Below are 22,057 nucleotides of genomic sequence, written 5' to 3'. Positions count from 1 at the left end.
GCCCATTGTGTGTAATTTTTTATTTTACCAGTAATTTGGCTAAGGGATATAAAGAAGAAAAAAGCAATATTGAATATATTGTATGTGAAGAAATCACTTAAGAAATAGACATGCAGTTGACTTTCAAAGTTGACAAATGTATCCCAAATGCTTTGTTTGAACATATTTCTGGTGCAGAGCTCACTGCCTCACCTTCAAAATTTGAAGGTGATGAACAGGACACAGAGTTGTTTCTACAATTTAGAGAGACAGGAATGTATTTCAATAACATCCTCATACTTAGATCTCATTAATCTTGTTAATGCAAATAGGCCATTTATAAATTTTGTGCTAATATTTATAAAGCGTAATGAATGAGCAGGGGCAATGGTAATTTAGAAGATGCTGAAATAATTGGAAGAATTCTATGCATGTACTTCATACATACATGCTTTATTTTACATTCAGTCTGCTGTGATTATCATTTAAGTCTAAGTTAACTGACATTAGTGTTTCATCTCTGCAGTTCCTGGCTTGGAGGCAAAGGATAAGTTTTGGTGAAGTGCAGTAATAATGTTTAAATAAATGATTTGCAAACCTGAATCTCTTTTCTGAGTGACATATCCAAACTGCTGCTATGTATCCAGTGGAGAGAAGGGGCATCAGGGAATTCTGCTAGAGCTGTACAAATTTATTTATCCTTGCATTTGAATTGACATGCTTCCAAAGCTTCTTGATAACATCCCCTACTTTCAGCTTGTGTTTATCTTTTAGGAATATGACTGTTGCATAAATTGTTTGCTGAGACACTGAAGACCTCTGTCTGTGTTTATGTGTTGTGCACCTAGATGAACTCATAGTCTCAAAACATTAAAGCTTTTTAATGCTCAGTGTTATTTAGAAATATAAAAAAAATTACCTGGGCTTGCCTTCAAAAATGTTGTTGGTTAGAGCTGTGGAATATTTAACTTCAGAGAAAGAACAAAAAATGGTAACAATACAGTTTTAATGAATTCTTCTGCCCCTTTTTTCCCCAGTTCATTTTGATTCTCTATCAAGTAAGCTTTTAATTGGAAGATACTATTATTAAAAGCACATAATTTGTTATGAAATGAAATTGCTAATATCAAATATCTCATCTTCCATAGATGAGAGGACAATACTATAGCAATACTGTTCTGATCTTTTGTGAAGCTATTGCCTGAAAAAGTGTCAAAAGCTTATGATATTACATAAAATAGAAAATACACAAGAAGTGTTACAAAATTTGGGGGAAAATTCATCCAAAGTTATCTCAGTTTCACAGGGTGGAGGAACTGTGTATCTGAAAGGGAGTTTGAATATGTAACAGTGGAGAGCTTCCTTTACTCAGTCACCTTTGTTTTGTATGAGCCTTACATGACTACTGTGCATAAAGGGAAGAAATACAGTAAAGGCAAAATGTACAAAAAAAGAGCAGAGGTTTATAGAAGAGAAAGATAACTCCATTTCATTTCCAGAAGCATTTCCAGTACACGGAAAGTAAAATCTTCTCATCAGGCTAGCCTTTGAAAGTACATTTTAAGGAGGTCAAGGAGTTACTGAAAGCCGACTATAATTTGCTATAATAAGCTTGGATAGTCCAATGTAAGAATATTAGAGGAGCAGGTACCACAGACCACTGACTAGTTTTTATTCCATATTTCATCAGAATTGCATTTATGAATGAAATCGTATATTCAAAAAAGGATTAATCTTTATAACCCTGGAGGTTTTTTTCCTTATGCTTTTTCCCAGATATGAAAAGATACCCTGTAAAATGCAAATCCTTTTTCATAAAAATCTGGGACCAGAGAATATCTAAAAATAGATTGAAAAATGAAAAATTGGAGTTCTCTTACATACCTTTTCCTTCCCATCTCTTATTTAGTTTCATTGATTTCAGATCACAGAATAATATATTCTTCCATTTAGAGATAGATATTGGATAATTAATATCCATTTGATATAAGAATTTTGGGATGTAATTTAATGAATATTAATATTCTGTAGTGAGCTCAACAATCCCAGTTGTCATTTGGATGGAGAATTCACAGTGGGGACTCAAGTGAAAAATACTCAAAACCTCTTAGGGGAACAAATGAATCAGGCCTAGTGATATGTCTGAAATAAAAATGTTTGAAGGTGAGTTCACTTCTGAGTAACTTACTGTTTTATTCACTGTTCCTCTGTATCTGCATAGGATTAAATACAGGTAATTTTAACCAGGGAAGAATTAGCATTAAAAACTTTTGGCAAATAAAAAAATGTTACTACTGTTCTAAAAGTTTTATTAAAATTATTAAGAACAGAGTTATCTGCAGCTTTAAACTATTTTGTATGCTGGTAGCTGTGACTGGGCTTTTTTTGCATATGCACAAACAGCATTACAATAGAGCTATTTCTTTAAAAATATGAATCTGTGTTATCGTATTTTAAAGATGCATTGTTCACAATGATCACTTGCATTCAAGGCAGTGTTTATTTGGAATGAATTAAGAATTATGTAAAATATATCCCATATTACATTTTACTTCTGTGAAATTATACCTACTTTTCTAAAAGAGAATGCAGTTACACTGTTGGTTTTTTTTTTTAATAGAGATGATACCAAATCTATATTTTCATGTTCATCCTTTGAACTGTGCTGCACCTTTCCCAGTGGGATGAGAGTCTGGCCAGGGAAGTGCCAGTGATTCAGAGAGTCCCGTGTGCCCCTTGGGAATGGGCCACCAGTTTGGGTCTCCCTGCCCTGATCAATCATTCTTCTCCCTGAAATTACTCCAGCCTAATGTCTTTCTCTAAATTTGCTTGGCATTTAATGAAAGATTTAAAAATTTGTAAGAGGTGAATGACAATGAGACCATTGCATAAGCCATAACCAACAGAACTTCCTAGACTACAGATTGAATGTTTTGGTGAGGTACTAATGTAAAATTTATTTCAGATAGGCTGTCAAGAATTATTTAATTGATGTTTTTGTTTGTTGTTTTCATTTGGGTTTTTTTCTGAGCAAGTCTTGCACAATTGGTCATATGTTTTATTATGCATTTCACATAAACATTTATCAAGTTCACTTCATAGTATATTTTTCAAAAATTTCCTGAAATGAAAATATATTGATAGGGTTCCAGAAAAAGCAAATAATTTTGAACACCACAGTGTTCAATAAAGAGGACACTGGGGCAATGGTTTGTTCTCTGACAACCCTTTCAAACTGGTATGTTGCCCTGATGATTTAGTTGCCATTTCTGAAAGGAATAGTTCTTGCAGTGATAAAACAGTACTGGAAATTTTGATTAGGAAATTCTATTATATTCCCAGAAGTGCAGCTTTGCAGAGATGCTGAGCCAAATGTTATGGTAATTTAAAGTAAGTGCAATCCTTACTAAGTAATTGGAACTGCAGAGAATGTAAATCATTGAGGAATTTATCCTGTTATGATGTCTCAGCATAGAGCAAGAGCTTACGTGAAGGTGTATATTTAACTTATTTTAGAACTGCTTCTTCTAACTAATTCCTATAATTTATTTTATGTATGTTAAGAAATGATATTTTGTAGTACTTTGCATAAAATTTTATATATTCTACATAATAATCAGCTGATTCCTGCTCATAGCTGGGGACACCACTCTTTTTATTGTTTTATATATAAATATGAAATTGAATTAAAAGTATTCCATTTTCTTTTTATCTGTGTAAGTCTCAGACAGTTTGGACCTTGGATGCCGTGACTGTCAGACCTGGAGGTTCCCCAAGGCAGAAACTCCTAAAGGACTCCTTAGCTGCAAAAGAACTTCAGACCATGGAAAAACACCTAGCTGGTATGTATTGGATCAAGGAACCATAAAATGCTTAGAAGTACTCACCCAATTTGCTCTGCCAATATTTCAGATGAAGTAAAAAATTATCTAGCTCACATGCTGATGAAAACACATGAAAACTTTCCTTTTTTTTCATTGAAGAAAACACCAGTTAGTGTTTTATTTGTAGATGTAATGAACTTCACTGTAATCACAGTAAGTACATTCTTTAACAGTAATTAAACCATGTTAAATATACTGTGGTCTGAAAGCATAATAATGCATCTTTTTTTGTTTCCATGTTTCATCCAGACTTACTAAATAAGGAGGTATTGGTGTTTTACTTATTGTTAAATAGTCTTTAAAAGGAGGCTGCAGTGCTTCTTTAACTGGACAATAGATTGTTTTGCAGGAAAAACTCACCTTGTTCATAGAATTCTGATTGAGTGAAATCTGTTAATTTGTCTGACTTGGAACAACTGCAACATCTTTGATGGGGTAACCATTTCTGAAAAGACAAACAAAAAGAAGTGTGGGCTTTTTGGTAAAAAGATATTTCAGAGCTTTATAAAAATTCACGAGCAACATTCTAAAATTCAGCTTGCAATTTGTTCTTTGTAACCAATGTTTTCTATCTTCAGCTTTCATTAAAAGGTATGACATACACCTATAGTATGGTAGTCCTGTGTTATGCATGCTATTTGTCATATGATGAAAGATTCATAGGCTAATTCTATGAAAAATAATGCTTCACTGGAACGTAAAGACTGTATATGTAAAATGAAAGTTGAAATGAAGTTTATCTGATCATTCTTCTAGGTTACTTAGAGAGTGAGGCAGAGAACACTCTGTGTGATTTTTAAAAATACTTTGGATATTTATCTTGCCAATAACAGTGGTGTGAAAGCTGTATCTTCTTTAGTTGGGGTGTTGCAGCTGAGGTCAAGGTGGACAACAAAGCTATGAGCAGTGAGGGAAGCTTTTTAGGAATAGGTTTCACTCATAAAGGAGCAAGAACTAAAAATTACTATATATGCAAATGAAGCCTTTTAGGTGGGTTCTGTGACTGACAGAAGAGATGCTGTCATTATTTTTTTTTTTTATAGGTTCATAAAGCTTACAGCTATTAGAGCTGCAGCCACTGCCAAACTAGACTGAAAAATCCATGAGCCCTCTCTCTGAACTGAAACTCCCAGGAATATCTAGTGGTAATCAGGAGAGCAGCAAACCAATATGTGGTTTCTGTAGCATAGCAGGGACCTGTGTACCCCAAAAGCCCTGCTACTGAGGTACCACTTGTTTTCCCTTACATTGTTGCTCAGAAGGAATCTGATGAAGATCTCCCTACTTTGATTTATGTCCTAACTGGTCTCACTTCCATGGTCATACAAACTGTTCTTGCATGCATTATGCAATGAAAAATGCAGTCCCTTGGCAAAGCTGACAGTAATAACTACAATATTCAATAGAATATGGAATTTTAAATACTTAATTGACTGTAAACTAACTAGCTACATTTACCCAGAGTAAACTAACTAGGTACATTCACCAAATCTCTGAGATTCCTTCTGCAGGTGTGCGACCCACAAGATTTTCTCTCTCACATCAGTGCTGTTCCTGTCATTTGACTTTTGGCCTGTTATTTCAGTAAAGCTGTAACATGAGGCTCAGCCATTCTACCATTCAGTAATTTTTGTCTGACAGAACTTCATGTGGAAACAGCCCAATTATTAGACATTGGACTATTGTATTCCTAATAGTTCATGTCCTATTGTAACACCAGAGGTGCTTGAGAGAATTACTCCCCTCAAAAACAAGAATAACATAATTTCTGTGAATAATCAGTTCAGAGTGCCTCAGATAATAATGCTGTGTTTTTGCTTAGCCTCATTTATCTTATACAATTGCAGAAGTTGAAGTGTCTGTGATATCAGCAAGTCTCTTGTTTCAGTTCTTAGCAATGGAGCCTATTAATTCTATAAAATGGCTGCCCATCTAGGCAGTAATTTAGATGCCTGAGCTATGACTTGGATTATCTGTATAACGATGAAATATGGCTCCCTGTCTCAGATACACCTTCTTAAGGGGCCTGGCCTTCCCTTATGGACTACGTGCTGGATAAAAATCACTCCTAACATAAGGCATAATTTGATGTCTGTGCCTAAATTAGGAGCTAAAACCAAATACCAGCAACTGCCTCAGTACCTTGATATTCAAAAGCAGCAGTTTTACAAAATCAGATACTGGAGCAGTTTTCTTTTCCTTCTCTGCATTTGGCTTTTTTTTTTTTTTTTTTTTTGGTAGTTTATTTCAGTATCTTGCCAGTTTGGTTAGTTGTTCTGATTTTGTGGTCTTTGTATACTTCTGGAAAATATTTTATCGCAAGAGGACCTGTTAAAAAATAAACAGTTTGTAAGTGCATGTGAATGATACCCTTATTCTGGATTTTTTTTTAAGCAAAATCCCTTTGTGTTGCTCTGTTATTTTATTTTCCCTTAAATTACATCAACAAGGATTTTAAAAAAAATCCTAAGTCATAATTCAATTGTATTATTTAATATGGTATGATCAGATAATACTGCAAAGCTGGGAGTGTGGGATTTATTTTTCTTTCTGGTTGAAAAGCTTATATTAAAGCAAAATCAAACAGAAGATGTGTAAATAAAACTGAATAATTATGCTATGGAAACATGGTTATTATGTGTAGAGAAATGATTATAATAATTGGTTTATCTGTAGGCTTGTTTGCTATATGAAATTAAGGAAATATGAGCCAGCTTATAATGTTTATTTAACTTTTATTAAATCATTCAATATTCATACTATTTCTTAGCATACTGAATTCACTACAGGCAAGTTGCACATCTGCAACTTGCAATTTTGCAAAGAAATAGACTAAGCTGGATCTTAGCAAGACCATATTCTTGATTTGATCTAAATCAAGTAGTCCACAGTGTCATTTATCGACCTCTGATTTTTTGCCAGGCATCTTACACAATTTGCACCAGAGGAGCAGGCAGCAGTTTAAGGGAGCTGCTTCTTCCCCCTCTAAGATCAGCTCAGTTGGCCAGAGTCTGGTGCTAATAATGCCAAGCTCATGGGTTTGATCCCTTATGGGCCAAACTGAAGGGTTGACTTGATGATCCTTGTGGCTCCCTTCCAATTCAGAAGATTCTGTGTTTCTGTGATTCACTACTCCACACTCAGGAGAGTGAGTGCTGCACTCAGCTCTGGAGCCCCCAACTTAAGAAGGACGTGGAGCTGTTTGAGCGGCTCAGAGGGCTGGAACATCTCTCACAGCCTGAGAGATTTGGGGTTCTTTGGCCTGGAGAAGTGAAGGCTACAAGGAGAGCTAATTGTGGCCTTCCAGTACCTAAGGGGGCCTGCAAGAGAGCTGGAGAGGCACTTTTTACACTGGTGTGTAGTGATAGGACAAGGAATAAAGGTTTTAAACTGAAAGAGGAGAGATTTAGATGCTGTGAAGAAATTCTTGACCCTGTGGGTGGTGAGGCACTGGAACAAGTTGCCCAGAGGAGCTGTTGATGTCCTGTCCCTAACAGTGCTCAAGGCCAGGTGGGACAGGGCTCTGAGCAGCATGATATAATGGAAGGCATTCCTGCCCATAATCAGGGGGTTTAGAACCAGGTGACCTTTATGGTTTCTTCCAGCCAAAACCATTCTCTGATTCTATGAAGTTCTGAAGTGAAAGCACAGTGGAAGAGTAGTTCAAGATGTAATAATTTCAAAATGGAAATAATTAATTTTAAGGGGTAAATTAGAAATATTTTTAATTATGTGCTAGAAATACTGACTATGCTTTTAAATTTGCTAAGAGCAAAATATTTAATCTTTAAAAAGTTGAGAGATACTTTTATCTGAGGCTTTCACAACTATTTCAGTTTTACTGGCTTTTCTAGTAATAGCATTTGAATTGTGTACAATATGTTGATTAGAGTAGTAACATAAAATTGGCATGGCTTATTTTCCTGTTTTCAAGATCTCATAAAACATGTTGATGTTAAAGGCAGCACATCTAATAATTTAAGATACAACATTCGTTTTATACATATTGGTAACTGCAAGTGAAAGAAAATCTCATCTTTCAATATGCAGTTTCTTTTAGGACTTTTAGAACCTGAAATAATTGTTATCAAAATAAAAAAAATAAATGCTTATTTTAGACAAGTTGACTTAATAGGTGTTTAAATCAGTAGAGTCTTGCTAATTTACAGCTTCTGGGACTGTGACTTGTGCATGTTCATGGGAAATGAAATGGCATTACTATTGCTATCTATGAAAATCAAGTACAGTAGAGTACATGGCAGGGAAAGGAAAAATTTGTTAACAGTAATGTAAGATCAAATAAACTTAATTAAACCATTTCTTAAGATCTACATTTGTACTTGCAAGGACTTTCAGTGTGTCATCAGTGCTAACCTAAATTCCAGCTACCCTCATCTGACTTTGATGGGTATATTCTGATTAGGATTCATTAGAAGCATTAATATTATTTAAATTATTTCAGCAGACACTTTTTATTCACTGTCATTAATCTGTTGTGTTTTCAAAACAGATCTTACTTGTTGTGGCTGTGTGTGAGGTAGGGATTGGACCATCCAATGGCTGTCACCTTTTCTCCTTGGACACTAGAAATTGGTGACCCCATCACCTGCTCCGGCACTGATGGCAGGCCTGAGCACAAAATTCATGTTCAGACAGGATCACAGATCCATATGTGCCAGATTTCAATAGTTACTTCCCACATAGTTTTGCTTGGGCAGTAGACAGCTGGGCCAGAAGCAAAAGTTTTGCCTTGAGCTAGTTTTGGATTGCTCTTCAGTGCAGCTGAGGACGGCAAGTTTACATCACTGCTCCATCTTGGTTTGGTACTAATCTTGATTTTGCAGTAACATTTCAAAAGCCACAGAGACATAATTTTGATGAAACAAAAGGAATTTTTATAGGTTGATTCAACATTCAATGAAAAGGTAATATTTCAGCAGGATAGCTGTATTTGCAGTGAATCAAATGTAAATAAACTTTAAGGAAATGCTTGTCAGACATTTACACTGTTAATTCTCATTTTATTTTAAGCATGAATAGATTTTCTCTGCACTGCTTCAGGTTTTCAGTTACATTGGAGAAAATCATTGAGAGTTTGAAACCAGAGAGCAACAGACAGTGAGTTTCTTTCTTTTCCATTTGTTTGTGTGTGTGTGCACAGACATTGAGAAGGACCTCGCACTGTGGGAAGAAGCAAGGCTCTCAAGAAGCCCTGGTGTCCAGCATCCCAGTGCAGTTCCATCTGACCATCAAGGCACTCTTCAAGCTGCACAGGGCCAAACCCCAAGGCCTCAGGTGCCAACTGCGACAGGGAAGAGCATTCAGCTCCAAGGAAACAAATCACCCCCGCTGCCCACTAACAGCAGAACACAGGTCTCCAGTGTCACAAGCAGCAGTGCACAAACCCACAGGCCATCAACACCAGGGAGCAGACCTATGACCCCAAATAGCTTGTTGTCACGGCCTCTAACCCCTAGCAACCAAGGAAATAGGGAAAGCAGTATTAGCATGCAGAGAAGCAGATCTTTGTCATCTAAGAGCCAAATGGGGAGGACCCTCAGTGCTGCTTCAGGGCTTTCTGTGCAAGTGAGTGGAGATGTTGTTGGAACTGTCACTACTCAGAGAAACAGTTTATCAGAAGTAAGATTTTCAATTTAATGTTTTTGCTGTGTTTAATAATGCGAATACTTGATTGCATTTTATGTTCAAGTAACGTCAGTATACCTAATGTAACCTACTGTGCTGAAAAGAACTTCAAATATAATGATGAGAAAATTAGCAAGGAAATACTGCTCAGCTTTGAGAGGTACTCATTAGAGAATGTCAGTATTATTACAGAAATCATACTGAAACACTTGTGTCCCCCAAATTTACCATGAGTTCAGCAGGGCTTTGCCTGTACAATGCATAGCAGTTTTATTAGCATTACAGATTCTAACAGGTGCATACCTCTGGAATATTAAACAAAACTTTATCTAATCTTTATGTTCCATGGTATTTTTTTTTTTTATGCCAGACTGGCAGTGGATGATATTTTCTTGATCTACTTTTTATTTCATATTTTTGGGCAATTGGAATGATTAGATAAGCATCACTGAAAGGACAGGTTTTTCCAAAACACCAAACTGAATTGCAAGAGAAAACGTCCAACATTGTTGAATCACTGTCTAATGCTATATTGCATGGTAACTAGGCTGATTTCCAGCATAAAAATTTCCTGTCATATATTATTGGCTTTTTCTTGGTTTAAAACAAAATAGAACAAAAAATTAAAGTACCTTGTAAATTCTGAGTAGGATTCTCCTCTGCTAACCTTAGCTGCCTTAAAGATAACTTAAGTGTGTGGGCAGTGGAAATAAAAGCACCTGTGAAAGAAAACCCCTGCTGTCTATCTCTATACATGCCTTACAAAGGTGAGTCTTTTCTCAGGATATGCCAGTCCTTCTATACTGACTTGAGAAGGAACTATATGTCTAGACTGCTAATTTTTTAGTGGTGGAATATGTTGGTTCCCACCATTATTACCAATCTCTTTGTAATCCATTTGTCAAAGCCTGGAGACCTTTTTTTCAAGACTGAAAATATCATACCTTTAGATTGTTTCTGAGGAGTGTCATCTGTTTTAATAATCTGTTAGGTGTGACACTTGACACAATGTGTTATTGGTCTCATGACTTCTAAAGAAAATTTAAAATGTTGTTTATGATAGTGTTGCTTAGGGCTGCTTGTAGGAAAATTAGAGATTAAATATTTAGTATAATCTTGCTATTAATTATATAATGTCCATTGTTGATTGTGAAGGAAAGGAAATGAGGCACAGATTATTTAGAATTTGGGGAAGAAATTTTGCTTAAATTTGGTGGTGAAATAATATTTTGGTGTTTGAATGGCAGTGCACTAATCTCGTCACTTGAGCTGTTTCTTCACTTAGAATTGCATATCCAGATTAAAGACATGAGGACTGAAGGTGGCTACAGTTCTCCTGAAAGTGTCTTCACTGCCAGTTGATACATTTTCAAATGATATTTTCCATGGAAACAAACAATTTAAAACTTTTTTCTTTCTTTTACAAAAAAACACCTTGTGTCCTCTTTTGAAGTATGGGATGTGTTTGTGTGTTAGAATTTTCTCACATACCATAACATGAGAATTAAAATTAATTTTTAACTAAAAAATGTTCAGAAGAAATGAAGGGTTTTGTTGTCTCCAACTAAATTCTTCACCCCTCTTTTTCTTCTTTTTAAGCAGTCTTGTTCTTAACTCATACTTAGTCATGTGGTGCCAAGTAAAATTATTGCATATACTCCTGAAAGTATGTGTATGTAATGAGTGAGGTATACCTAGTCTGCCCATTACTTTTGATCTTTCCTGTAAAAAGACAGACAATTAAAAATGCTTTTCTGTAGTTATAGTAATAATAAGCAAGAGTCCCATTTAACTTGCTGTGTATTGTTACTTCTGTTTGCTGATAGCTCTCACAATAAGTGTCCTGTTACATTTCTAATATATGTATATATTTGTCTCAAGAATTTGAGGAAGTAAGCAATATTATTATGCTATTTTCTAGTTAGAGTAGCATGTCCAGATTCAGCCAGCAATCCACTGTTAAAGCTGATGTTGAACCTCAGCAATTCTATGCAGGATCTTATCCTCTGTTAAAATCCCTTCTAGAAGTGACAAATTCTTTTCTTTCTCTTTGCTCACTGGGTACAATAGTACCTTGACTGCTAGTGACCCAGCTCAGACCCTGTTTATCCTTTCTGACATGCACAAGTGACCTTTGACATAATGGAAACTCCACTGGGGACTGGCTCTGCTTCCAAAGGGAAAGCTGCTGGTATGACACATTCATGCTGAAGACCTTCCTCTGCCAGGTTGTGAAAGCCCATGGATATCAGAAAGTAGCTGGTGGAGATCTGGCCAACCTGCCACTCCCAGCCTCGTTTTTGGTGTGTTCTACTGGAAGCTTTGGGAGCTCTTTCAAGCTGTCTTTTGCACACTTAAGTTCCTGGTCGCTTAGAGAAGTGGATTTAGACAGAACATACCCAGAAAATATGTCTGTTCTGTGACATTTCTTGCCATTTTAGACATTTCTTTCTATTTGTGGCCATATGATTTCATTTTCTTATGTCACAGCTTGGTCTCTGACCATGGAGATATATTTTCAAAAGGCAGAGGTGGTTTGGGGTAGGAGAAGAGTCCTGTCTGTCTTTGTACTTTTACAGATCACAAACATATAAAACTGAAGGCTGATACTGTAGTTTATTTTGCAACTTTCATTGTAGGTTTTGTATCCTCTTCCTGTATAAAACCATTAAAATAAAAGAAGGGAAATTGCCTTTATTCTTATTAGCCTTATGATCTCAACTGGGAATTTCTATTAGATGTAAATACACTGTGGTTATATTGCCAATCCTACAGAAGATACAAGATATAAGATTTTGCAAATAACTCTGCTTCCTTACTTTTAGGTGATGTTAATGGAATTAATCAGTAAAGTGTTGATATATATTTGATGGGAATAATCAGTTGAAAAGAATATGATTACTGAGTACCAGGGGCATGTTTTTACCCTAAGGAGCTTTATTTATTTATTTATTTATTTATTTATTTATTTATTTGTGTATTTATGCATTTATTTATGTATTTATTTATTTATTGATTCGTTTATTTGTTGGGAATTTTAACATATCTCTCAATGCCTTATGTATGCTTCCTAGATTGTAATGTGTTTCAGAGTAACATAAGAAGTCTAAATAGAAAAATATTACTAATAAATATAATTCAAAGTTCTTAAGCTTTAGTAAAGTTCATGCTGCAGCATGGGTGGTTAAATTTTGTTATAGCACAAATCTTAAATAATTTGGCAAGTACTTAACATATCAGCTGTTAGAATTTTTTGGGGTTTTTTAATGCTCAGGACTTACAATGATCTGAGATTTTGTGGACAAGTTTCTGCCTTCTGGCACACATAATATTACTAAGTTCTAACAGGTGTGTTTTATTATCAGCTCTGTTCAAGGCTGAATTGAATTATAGCAAAGAAATGCTACCTAGAGAAATAGTTTTATTACCTCTATAAAGGTAATAAATCAGAGTTCCAAATCCTTTGGCAGAGATACTTCTATGCATGTTCCTAATCCTTTGGTGCTTTGTATAAATTGGCAAAGGAATGCTGAACCCTGCTTATCTCTTTAGGATGGATTCCATTAAAGTGACACAATTCTGTGATACTTGTCAATAGCTGTTGAGATGGAAAATATTGCTGACTCCCCTGTTTACCATATCATTTTCTTAATGCATGAAATTTTACAATAATTTCATTTATTCAGATAAAGTGGTATTCAGCAATCCTAATTAGTCTGTCATTGTTAAAAGCAGGAAACTTCATCTTATTTGAATATAGCCTTGATTAACAACATTTTTACTCCTATTTCCGAGAATATGGAGCGTAACTTATGATGGGGACTCTTTTGGTCAGATACTCTCATTCTGTTCCACTGTCTGGCTCAGATCTTTGCTCTGTGTTTTTGGAAGATTGAAAAGTGTGGGGATCAGTGTGGGAGTCAGGAATCCTGTTCCATGAACCAAAGCATGTTCAGTTCTGTAGTCAGCAACCTTCTCAAGCCCAGCACACTGGAAATGGCAACACGAGTGAGGCTCCTGCCTGAGTTTGCTGCTGGGCCATGGCAGCAGTCTTTGTGGAGTTCTTAACACTTTACTAACAGAATTAATCATTTACTGCCACCGAGTTAGATCTTGATTGAGCAGCCTTCAGTCTCCCAAAACTGATTTAAACAAGCCTGGATTTTGTATTTAAATAATAAGAATAAAATTTATGTTGTAATACAATTTAACTTTAAATATATGGATTCTCGTTTCAGCTGATGTAACACAAAACAGGGTTATTACCCCTCCTTTTTTTTTTTTTCAAGAACTTTTAAAAATCTGGCCAGTAATTTTATGATATCTGGCCAATGTTAAAGTTTTCTTTTAGAGACTAAACTTGCATGTTTGAACTGCTTTTGAAAATAAAACTCTGCATTCCAGTCTCATCTCTCCCCATGAATATTGCAAAGGAATGTGTCAAAGTATTTTATATGTCTTTGTGTATACCTGTTCACATAGATATATGTGTGTCTGCATGGAAAAATATTTTTAAACAAATACATATATACATTATATAAAAAGTAGGCAATTCTAATACATTTTCAAAAGTGTACATTCAGCTGCATATGGATTTTTAACCATGTAAAACAGTTATATTTGAATGTTTTAATGGTATATTGAAGACAAGAGTTTCCATAACATTTTTCCTTTCTAAGCCTTCTCCTTCTGCAACAAAGCCATAGGTTCTAAATTAGGTTTCAGGTTCTTGTTCTTTTTAGACTAGAAACAGTGAAAATTTTGACAAATCAAAGCCTCACTTAAGCATTTGAAATATCTATGCAGTCCAAAAACTGCAGGGTCAGATTTAATATCTGCAGTTTTGTCCTGTCACTGAATTCCTAAGATGAGTATGTGTCTTACATATCTGTATTTATAGTAGAGAGATAGCTAAATAGACCTCTTAATTTTGGTGGGTTTGAGTTTCATTTTTTGTATTTATTGTGTGTTTGTTTGTAGGTTTGTTTTTTTTTTGTTTGTTTTGTTTTGTTTTACTGAATAGATAAAAATAATTTTCTGAGGAACCTGCACATCTTCTACATTCTTGTTTTATTTCACAGCAAGTTGGGGTTTTTTTTGTTTTTAAAGACTTTCTCCTCTCTAGTTAATTGAGGCTAGTGATTGCTGCAGTCTTCGTTTATACAGAACAATTGTCTGTCATTTTATCTAAAATAGATCTGTTTGTGGCAGGATGAATTCTTACAACAGCTTCAGCTTGCTCATCAACCTTGGATATTGCCAAGTGACACAGAAAGTGAAGGAGTGGAAGCTGACCAAGACAAATGTAAGTATATTTGTAAGGACCAGATAATATGTCAAAACCCCTCAACTTCACTTCTATTTTACATATCTTCAAGTACCGTAGAGATGTCATGCCTGCTCACAGGAGATTTTCTCACAAGTAGCAATTACTTATTTGTCTGAGGGCTGAACCTTATAGAATTGATTTGCAGAAACTTTCCTATAGTCACTGAACAATAACAAAATTACCACAGAACATTTTTTACTTAAGCTAAGTGAAACAATTTGTCCTGATGTGATAAAGTAGCTGTTCCAGAAAATACCATGGACTTGAAATATATAATCTGTTTAATAAATCTGTATTCACCAGCAAAAGAAAAAAAAAACAAACCCAAAAAAAACTCCAGGTCTGAAAAGTAGAGCCTCCCTCCTTAGGTCTGTCACCCTATTATCTCTATTTTGCTTACACTCTTTTAAAGTCATCTGTATTAATAACAGAATTCTTAACCATACAAGTAATCCTTAATATCCTAAAGATGATATAATCAGCATGTTTAGAAAACTCAATACTGGTTTAAACATCAAGAGTTAACATATGAAAAAGACATTTTCTTTACAGAAGGGAACAGTTCTGTAAGGGATAAAGGATTCATAAAAAATGTGCCAGATAAACAGATTTTTTTTTAAATTATGCCACTTGAAAAAATTGTTTTTTACTCAGGCCTCAGTTTCACAAATACATACATAGCCTAGAGTTTGACTGAAATTTAAATTTACACAGTGGGATTCTGAAGAGCATGTGCCAGGTCTTTTTGAACATCAGTGAAATATTATAATGAGATTCTGTGCATCCAGCTGATTTTAGTCCAAGGCCGGTAAGTCCAATTTGACTTTTACCAGAGAATTTCAGTTGTCTTTGAGCTAAAACTCACCTTAGGTGTCTCAGGAGAGACTCTGGGACCTGCCTTTTATGTCCATGCAATTTTTCCTCAGTATTTTCAGTAATGAATTTACAGTCCCACAAACATTGGTAGGACTGGCTGTGCACACACAGACTGGTGCTAATTATGTGACCAGGGAGACTGATGCTCCAGGACATATCAGATTCACAGCATGATTTCTTATAGCCACTGTTACTTGAATTGTGTGAGTGTGAGGACTTGTGAGCACCCAAAATCATGTGCTGTAATATTCCAAGAATCCTGGTAGGTCATTGTCACTGCCCAAAAAACAAATCGGTAAGTTAAAAAATAAAATTATGTTGTTAAGGTCAGTGTCAAAGTGCCTCTTAAACAGTGACAGACTTGAGGTATTGACCATCTTCCAGAGAAGCCTGTTCAGTCTTTCACCCTCTGAGTAAAGGAATGCTTCCTGATGTCTAGTCTGAATCTCCCCTGGCACAGCTTTGGGCCATGTGTGCTGTCACTGAATACCAGGGAGAAGAGATCAGTGCCTCTCTCTCCTCATGCCCTCCTCAGGAAGCTGTGGAGAGTGAAGTCAGTCCTCAGCTTAATTTTCTCCAAACTAGACAAGCTCAAAGTCCTTAGCTGCTCCTCATAGGTCATTTCTTCCAGCCCTTTCACCAGCTTTGTTGCCCTTATCTGGACCCATTCAAGAACCTTCACATCCTTAAATTGTGGTGCCCAGAGCTGCACACAGTGCTCCAGGTGAGGCTGCACCAGTGCTGAACACAGTGGGATGGATAATCACCTTTCTTGAGCAGCTGGTGGTTCTGTATTTGATGGCCCCCAGGATGGGGTTTGCCCTGTTGGCTTCCAGGACACACTGCTGATTCTTGCTGTGACTGCTGCCAGTCAGCAGCCCCAGATCCCTTTCTGCAGAGAGGCTCTCCAGCCACTTCTTTCCCAGTTTGTACTTGTGCCTGATTAGTCCATCCCAGCTGCAGAATCTGGTATTTTGACTTGTTAAGCTTCTTGCCATTAATCACTGTCCAATGCTCCAGTCTGTGCAGATCCCTCTGCAAAGCCTCTTGTCCCTCCAAAGAGTCAGCAGCACCTCCCAGTTTGGGATCATCAGCAGATGTGCTAATGATGGATTCAGCTCCTGCCTGCAGGTTGTTGGTAAATGTATTGAACAGCACTGGCCCTAGAATTGACCCTGGGGAGCACCATTGGTGACCAGGTGCCCCCTATGAGCTCTGCCAATTCTTCACCCAGCACAGCCTGCAGCCACTCATCCCACAGCTGGACAAGTTGTCCTGAAGGATGCTGTGAGGCACAGTATCAGAAGCATTACTCAAATCCAGAAGAAGCACGTCCACTGAGTTCCTTCATCCACTGGGTGGGTGATCTTATCATAGAAAGCTATGAAATTAGTTAAACAGGACTTTCCCTTTCTGAACCCATGTTGACTGCAGTGTAGTTAGCTGGTGCACCCTCTATAATAGATCACTGTTTCTACCTCTGTAACTAAAGGGATGGAACAAAAATGTTTTATCAAAGTAATACTTCCTGTAACTGAAATATAATAGTGCAAAATTTGACTAGAAGTAACTAATGGTGGTAACATCCCTGTCCTGAGTTTTTGTTCTAGTGACATTGTCAAGAAAGTGCAGAGAGCTGCCACTGCTGACAAAGAGAAGCTGCCAATTTCAGGTTGTAAAGTGGAGTCAGCAAGGGCTTTGGCACACTTGCTGATGCCACTGCTTGTAGGTGCAAGAGCAGCTGGCAAGATTACATATCATTTTTCACCCCAATGTAATAAATCTGTGTGGATATTTTTCATGTGATTTAGTTTTGAGAAGGCTCAGGAGTTCGTAATTTGTGAATTTGAACAGGAGAGCTGCAAAATTAATCATTACAATAGCAGCACCTGTTCTTTGACTCAGCTTTTAATCAATTGCATGGGGATAATATTTACCACATTTTTTGACTACTTTGAGATAATAGCAGCCAGGTGTAAAGCTAGTTTTTGGTAGTGGGAAAACAAAAAGTGCAAAAAGAGAAACTGTGTGAGTCACCTTGAGTTCTTTGAAAGCAATATCTCCTGTTTAGAGTTTTAAAACAAGAGGAATGAAAGAATAAGGGGGAAACAGTTTCAAATGTATTCAGATGCAAGAGTTTAGAGAGGCTATTTTTCAAAACAAGTGATAACTGAGCAGAACTGTGTTACTTTGGAATCTCAACATCTCTTGATAAACATCATTTGCAAAACAGATACAACAGCACATATCTTGTCTTATGGAAATGAGATCTTGGTTCTCAGTTCTTGTAAATCAGACTTTACATTTCAGATTCTCCAGGCTCTCTGATAGCATGTTAAAAATGTATCTTTAGCAGCAAGTTTCAATGATAACTGGCAGTCAATAATTTTTAAACCTTCATACTAATTATGACAACACTTTAAATCAAATAACTACTTATATAAAAGAGTTTAAGTTATTCTAGCTTAAAAGATTTGTTATTTTGAAGAAGGAAAGAAAAATTTTTTTAAGAAGCTTTGTTGATTTTTTCCTTTTCCTTTTGTGCAGAGAGATAGAGTGTATAATCATTTGCTTTTGTAATGTACATTTTGTTATTAAAAATAGGAATTAACACATGCATTTTAGGAGCTATTATAATTTAGAAACTAAATCTCTCTGCTTGCAGAATGTGTTTTCCTTTGAAACTCTCTACACAATGAGAGATGAAAATTGTCAAGGCAGTATGATCCAAAATCAAGGACCTGTGGTGGTCTTTTAGAGTCACTAAAAATGTCTCTAGACAGAGTCTCGTGTGTTCTTCCTCTGTCATTCTGGAGACAGTTCCCCATTATTATCTGCAGTAGTTTGCTTGTGTGCTGATTCTCTGCAAAGAGTTTTTGGAGAATGCATAGAGATCATTCTTGGAAAAAGGAGGGATCTGGAGAAAATATTTACCATTTACATAATCCTTCAGTTTGATGAAAGTTATTTGAGCTGGCAAGAATTGATTTTCTTCTTTATGGGGTATTGATGCACAGGAACAGAATAACTGCATCTACTGCCACCAGAACATTTTTAGCCAGCTTTTATGAGAAGAAATTCATTCTTTAAGGGGACTGACAAAATTTTCTGCTTGAATTTTCCCTTGAGAACAAGTCCTACAAAGACTGAAGACTGGAAATTTCTGAAGTATCACTAGCTTCCAAAAACCTTGAAGAGACAAAGATAGGCTTTTGGTGTAATTCGACCTACCATATGTAGTCTTGGCAAAGATTTGCTGCCCAAACACCTGAGTCTGCTTCCTTGGGTACCAAACCCAAGAAGTAACCCACACAGCAGGTTTCCCCAGGTCACACAGCCTTGGATGTAAAGGATCTACCTCCAGTCAGTCCACCTAGCAGATGTACATGATAGATGAATAAAATAGGCTCTTGAAAAGCTTGCTACTTGGTTAATCCATATTAAATATACCCGCAGAACATTAAGGACTGGAAGGCACCTAAAGGATCATCTTTGTTAAAGCATTTCTTTGTGTTAATCTGCTTAAGGCATGCCAGTTTCTGTAGTCAATGGCACACAAAGCTGTGTGTCTATATCACTTCATTCCACCTTACCAAAAGGAGTAGTAGATGCTCATTTCTAGCTCAGTTGATGTTGGGCAAGCCTTGAACTCTTGCCCTCTGGGTAGGAAATTTAAATGTTTTGCCACTCTTTATCTGCAAACTCTGTGCTAAGGTTGACAGTGAAAGATCTACTGCTGATAAATCAAATAGTTTTGGGGAAGAAGTGGAATTTCTACTCTATTCATTCTTGCACTGGTCTTGAAACTGCAAAGACACTCTACTGGTGACTTCAACAGGTGCTGAGGAAAACCTTCTTTTTCCCATTTGTGCACATCTTCCTGGGAAAAAAACCCAAAAGAATGAAAAATGTTTTTTTTTGTAGACTTGAGAAATTCAGATTGTGTTCTAGTCAAATTCCATTCCATACAGTATTTGTCCATGGGTAAAATTCCTTACACTGAGTAAATTAATGTGTCAATTCATCCTAATTAAGTGAGTGTTCCTAAGACTTGGAAAATTACTTGGCCGGAGTTAAGAGTAAGGAGGAGTCTACTGCAGGAATATGTTTTTGCTATGAAAGTTTGCTTTTACAAGAGCCAGGCTTACTCAATATGAGTAAGAATGACAGAATCAGGGTTAGAGCAGCAACTGTTGATTGCAAATTTTATGGCATTTACACAAACACATTCTACTTCTGTCATTCAAATTCAGCTGTTTGTATTTGTGCTCTGCTCTGATGGAGCATAGCTGTATTGCAAATGTCTCTTTCAGTGGATATGAGCTTAGGGCAAAGCTAGATGTGGTTTCTTTAGAGAGTGAGGTGCTTATGAGGCATCACTCAAACGTTAGTCAATTATATGTCTGCTTAGTAAGAATATAATTGTTGTAGTTGGCAGTTTTTTATCATAAAAATAAATTATGGTAATAAATTCACTATAAATACAAACAAGGTTTTTTGTCTCACAAGTGAGTCTGTCCCAAAGGTAAATTTGTGGGAGACTTATCCCAATTCATAAATCTTCTGGAGAAACTTACTGGTGTCTTTCTTTCATTTAATATTTCAAGAGTGGTAATACAAACTTCACAAAGCAGTAAAAAAGTCACATCTCTCTGTTCCATGTAACCTCTGCAAAGAATGCCATAAAGCTTTCTTCTGCTTGGGTTATGAGTTCTTTTCTAAATTTCTCCAGTATGCACTATATATATTAAAAAAAATACATTGTCTCTCATTCTGCCTGCCATTGGCTTGGCTAAATATTTAGCTTGAGACAGTTCTATGTCCATTTCAGAAATAGAGTACTAGAAAGTATTGTGCTCCTGTAAAAAGAATTTCTCCAGTCCTATTGGATGGTCTTGGCTGGATGTCTTGTAACACTCATAGCTGAAGCTGCATCACTTCATATAACTGTTTTTTGAGTCTGAAAGTAGATGAAAACAATTCTCTAGCATGGAAAATTGCCCACTTGGATAAATTATTTATTGATCATGAAATAAGAGAGATTGAGATTATTTCTACCAGAAGTCAGACTGTTGGACAGTGGTTGGTGAGTTAAAATACAGTTAGGGAAAGTTGGAATTAGACTCAGGTTTCTTATTTTTTGAGTGGATGTGCTTAAATCCAAAGTTGCTCTTATCTTCTTATATTATTAAGACTTTAAGGCGCGGTGCTTTATTTATAATGACTAATATTTGATTTCACTTTGGAAAAGTTCACGTTGGAGTAAATGTTTAGTATGAAGAAGGAATTTTCCATTTCAGTGAGTAAAAAAAAAAAATTCAAAACCTGTTTTAGTGCAGAAAGCTCTTTTCAGTACAGCTTCCAAACCTGCACATATCTTTTTCTACAGCTTGCCTTATACTAAACTTGGATTCCCAAAGACATTTAATGTAATAAAAAATGACACTGTAATTTAAAAAATGGCCTAGAGAACTATCAGGACACACATTAGGTAAATTAAAAGCTGGCTCAATGAGGAATCAAAAACTAGAGTTTCTAATGGGAAGATGTAGATGAATGGGGCTCATTAGGGTCTGATAGGTTTGGATAATGGGTGGGAAGGACAAGTTGAAGTTATTAAATGATATGAATCCCCTGGTATAATGGCCACATTCCAGTAAAATGCACTTTATTATAACCAGATGAAGTATATTTAAACCAAATGAAATATATCTGGCACCAGAGAAACATATCTGTCTCTGCTGCAGAATAATGAGGCTTTGTCCTGGAAAGCAGTGACCTAATGGATTTAGGATGGTCATAGAAGATCATCTTAGTGTGAGCTCTCAGCATAATGCTGTCACAAAGAAGAGCAGACCGTTTCTTTAATGCCTTAGAAGTTAAGCAGCAAAGTAATTATTCCACATCATATCAGTAAAAAACCCTGTGGGTTAGGTGTCTTGCCATTAAGTCAGATTGGGATTACTCAGGGGATTTTAGAAGATGATTAAAAATGACCCAGGGAAAACCCTGTTAGGAATTTGCCTCACTCACATAAAGGCATTCAACCAGGAACTTCAGAGATAACTTGATATTTGTAGATAGATGTTTAAGTAAAAAAGATTCAACTCATCAAACTGTGACAAAGGAAATTAAATGCTCTGTCCTAGCAAGCAGGAGCTACAAGTGTTATAAGCAAAAATTAAGGGATGCAATGAACTCAAAGCCATTAAGATGTGGTTAACTTCTTAGCTTCTTCTTAACTTCTACAGTTAAGAAGGCCAGTCCCTGGGTTTTCTGTGGGTAGCAGTCACAAGAAGAATCTGCAAATGAGACAGGCTTACTCATATTTGCTCTTCTTTAT

At 36.2% G+C, this 22,057-nt stretch overlaps 1 protein-coding gene across 2 annotated transcripts in view; it reads left to right on the top strand.

Moving 5' to 3' along the window:
• The window catches only part of C2H8orf34 (chromosome 2 C8orf34 homolog), a 148,145-nt gene that overhangs the window by 123,958 nt on the left and 2,130 nt on the right, over positions 1–22,057 (top strand). The window contains exons 11-13 of one of the 2 annotated variants that reach the window (XM_056484324.1): positions 3,701–3,821; positions 9,025–9,449; positions 14,721–14,814. In XM_056484324.1, coding sequence (XP_056340299.1) covers positions 3,701–3,821; positions 9,025–9,449; positions 14,721–14,814 — 640 coding nt within the window. Of the gene's footprint in view, positions 1–3,700; positions 3,822–9,024; positions 9,504–14,720; positions 14,815–22,057 lie in introns of both variants that reach the window. The other variant, XM_056484323.1, reaches the window with a different exon arrangement.

The sequence above is a fragment of the Oenanthe melanoleuca genome, chromosome 2, assembly GCF_029582105.1.
Source record: "Oenanthe melanoleuca isolate GR-GAL-2019-014 chromosome 2, OMel1.0, whole genome shotgun sequence".
Classification (NCBI taxonomy): domain Eukaryota; kingdom Metazoa; phylum Chordata; class Aves; order Passeriformes; family Muscicapidae; genus Oenanthe; species Oenanthe melanoleuca.
This window is presented reverse-complemented; position numbering and strand designations above follow the sequence as displayed.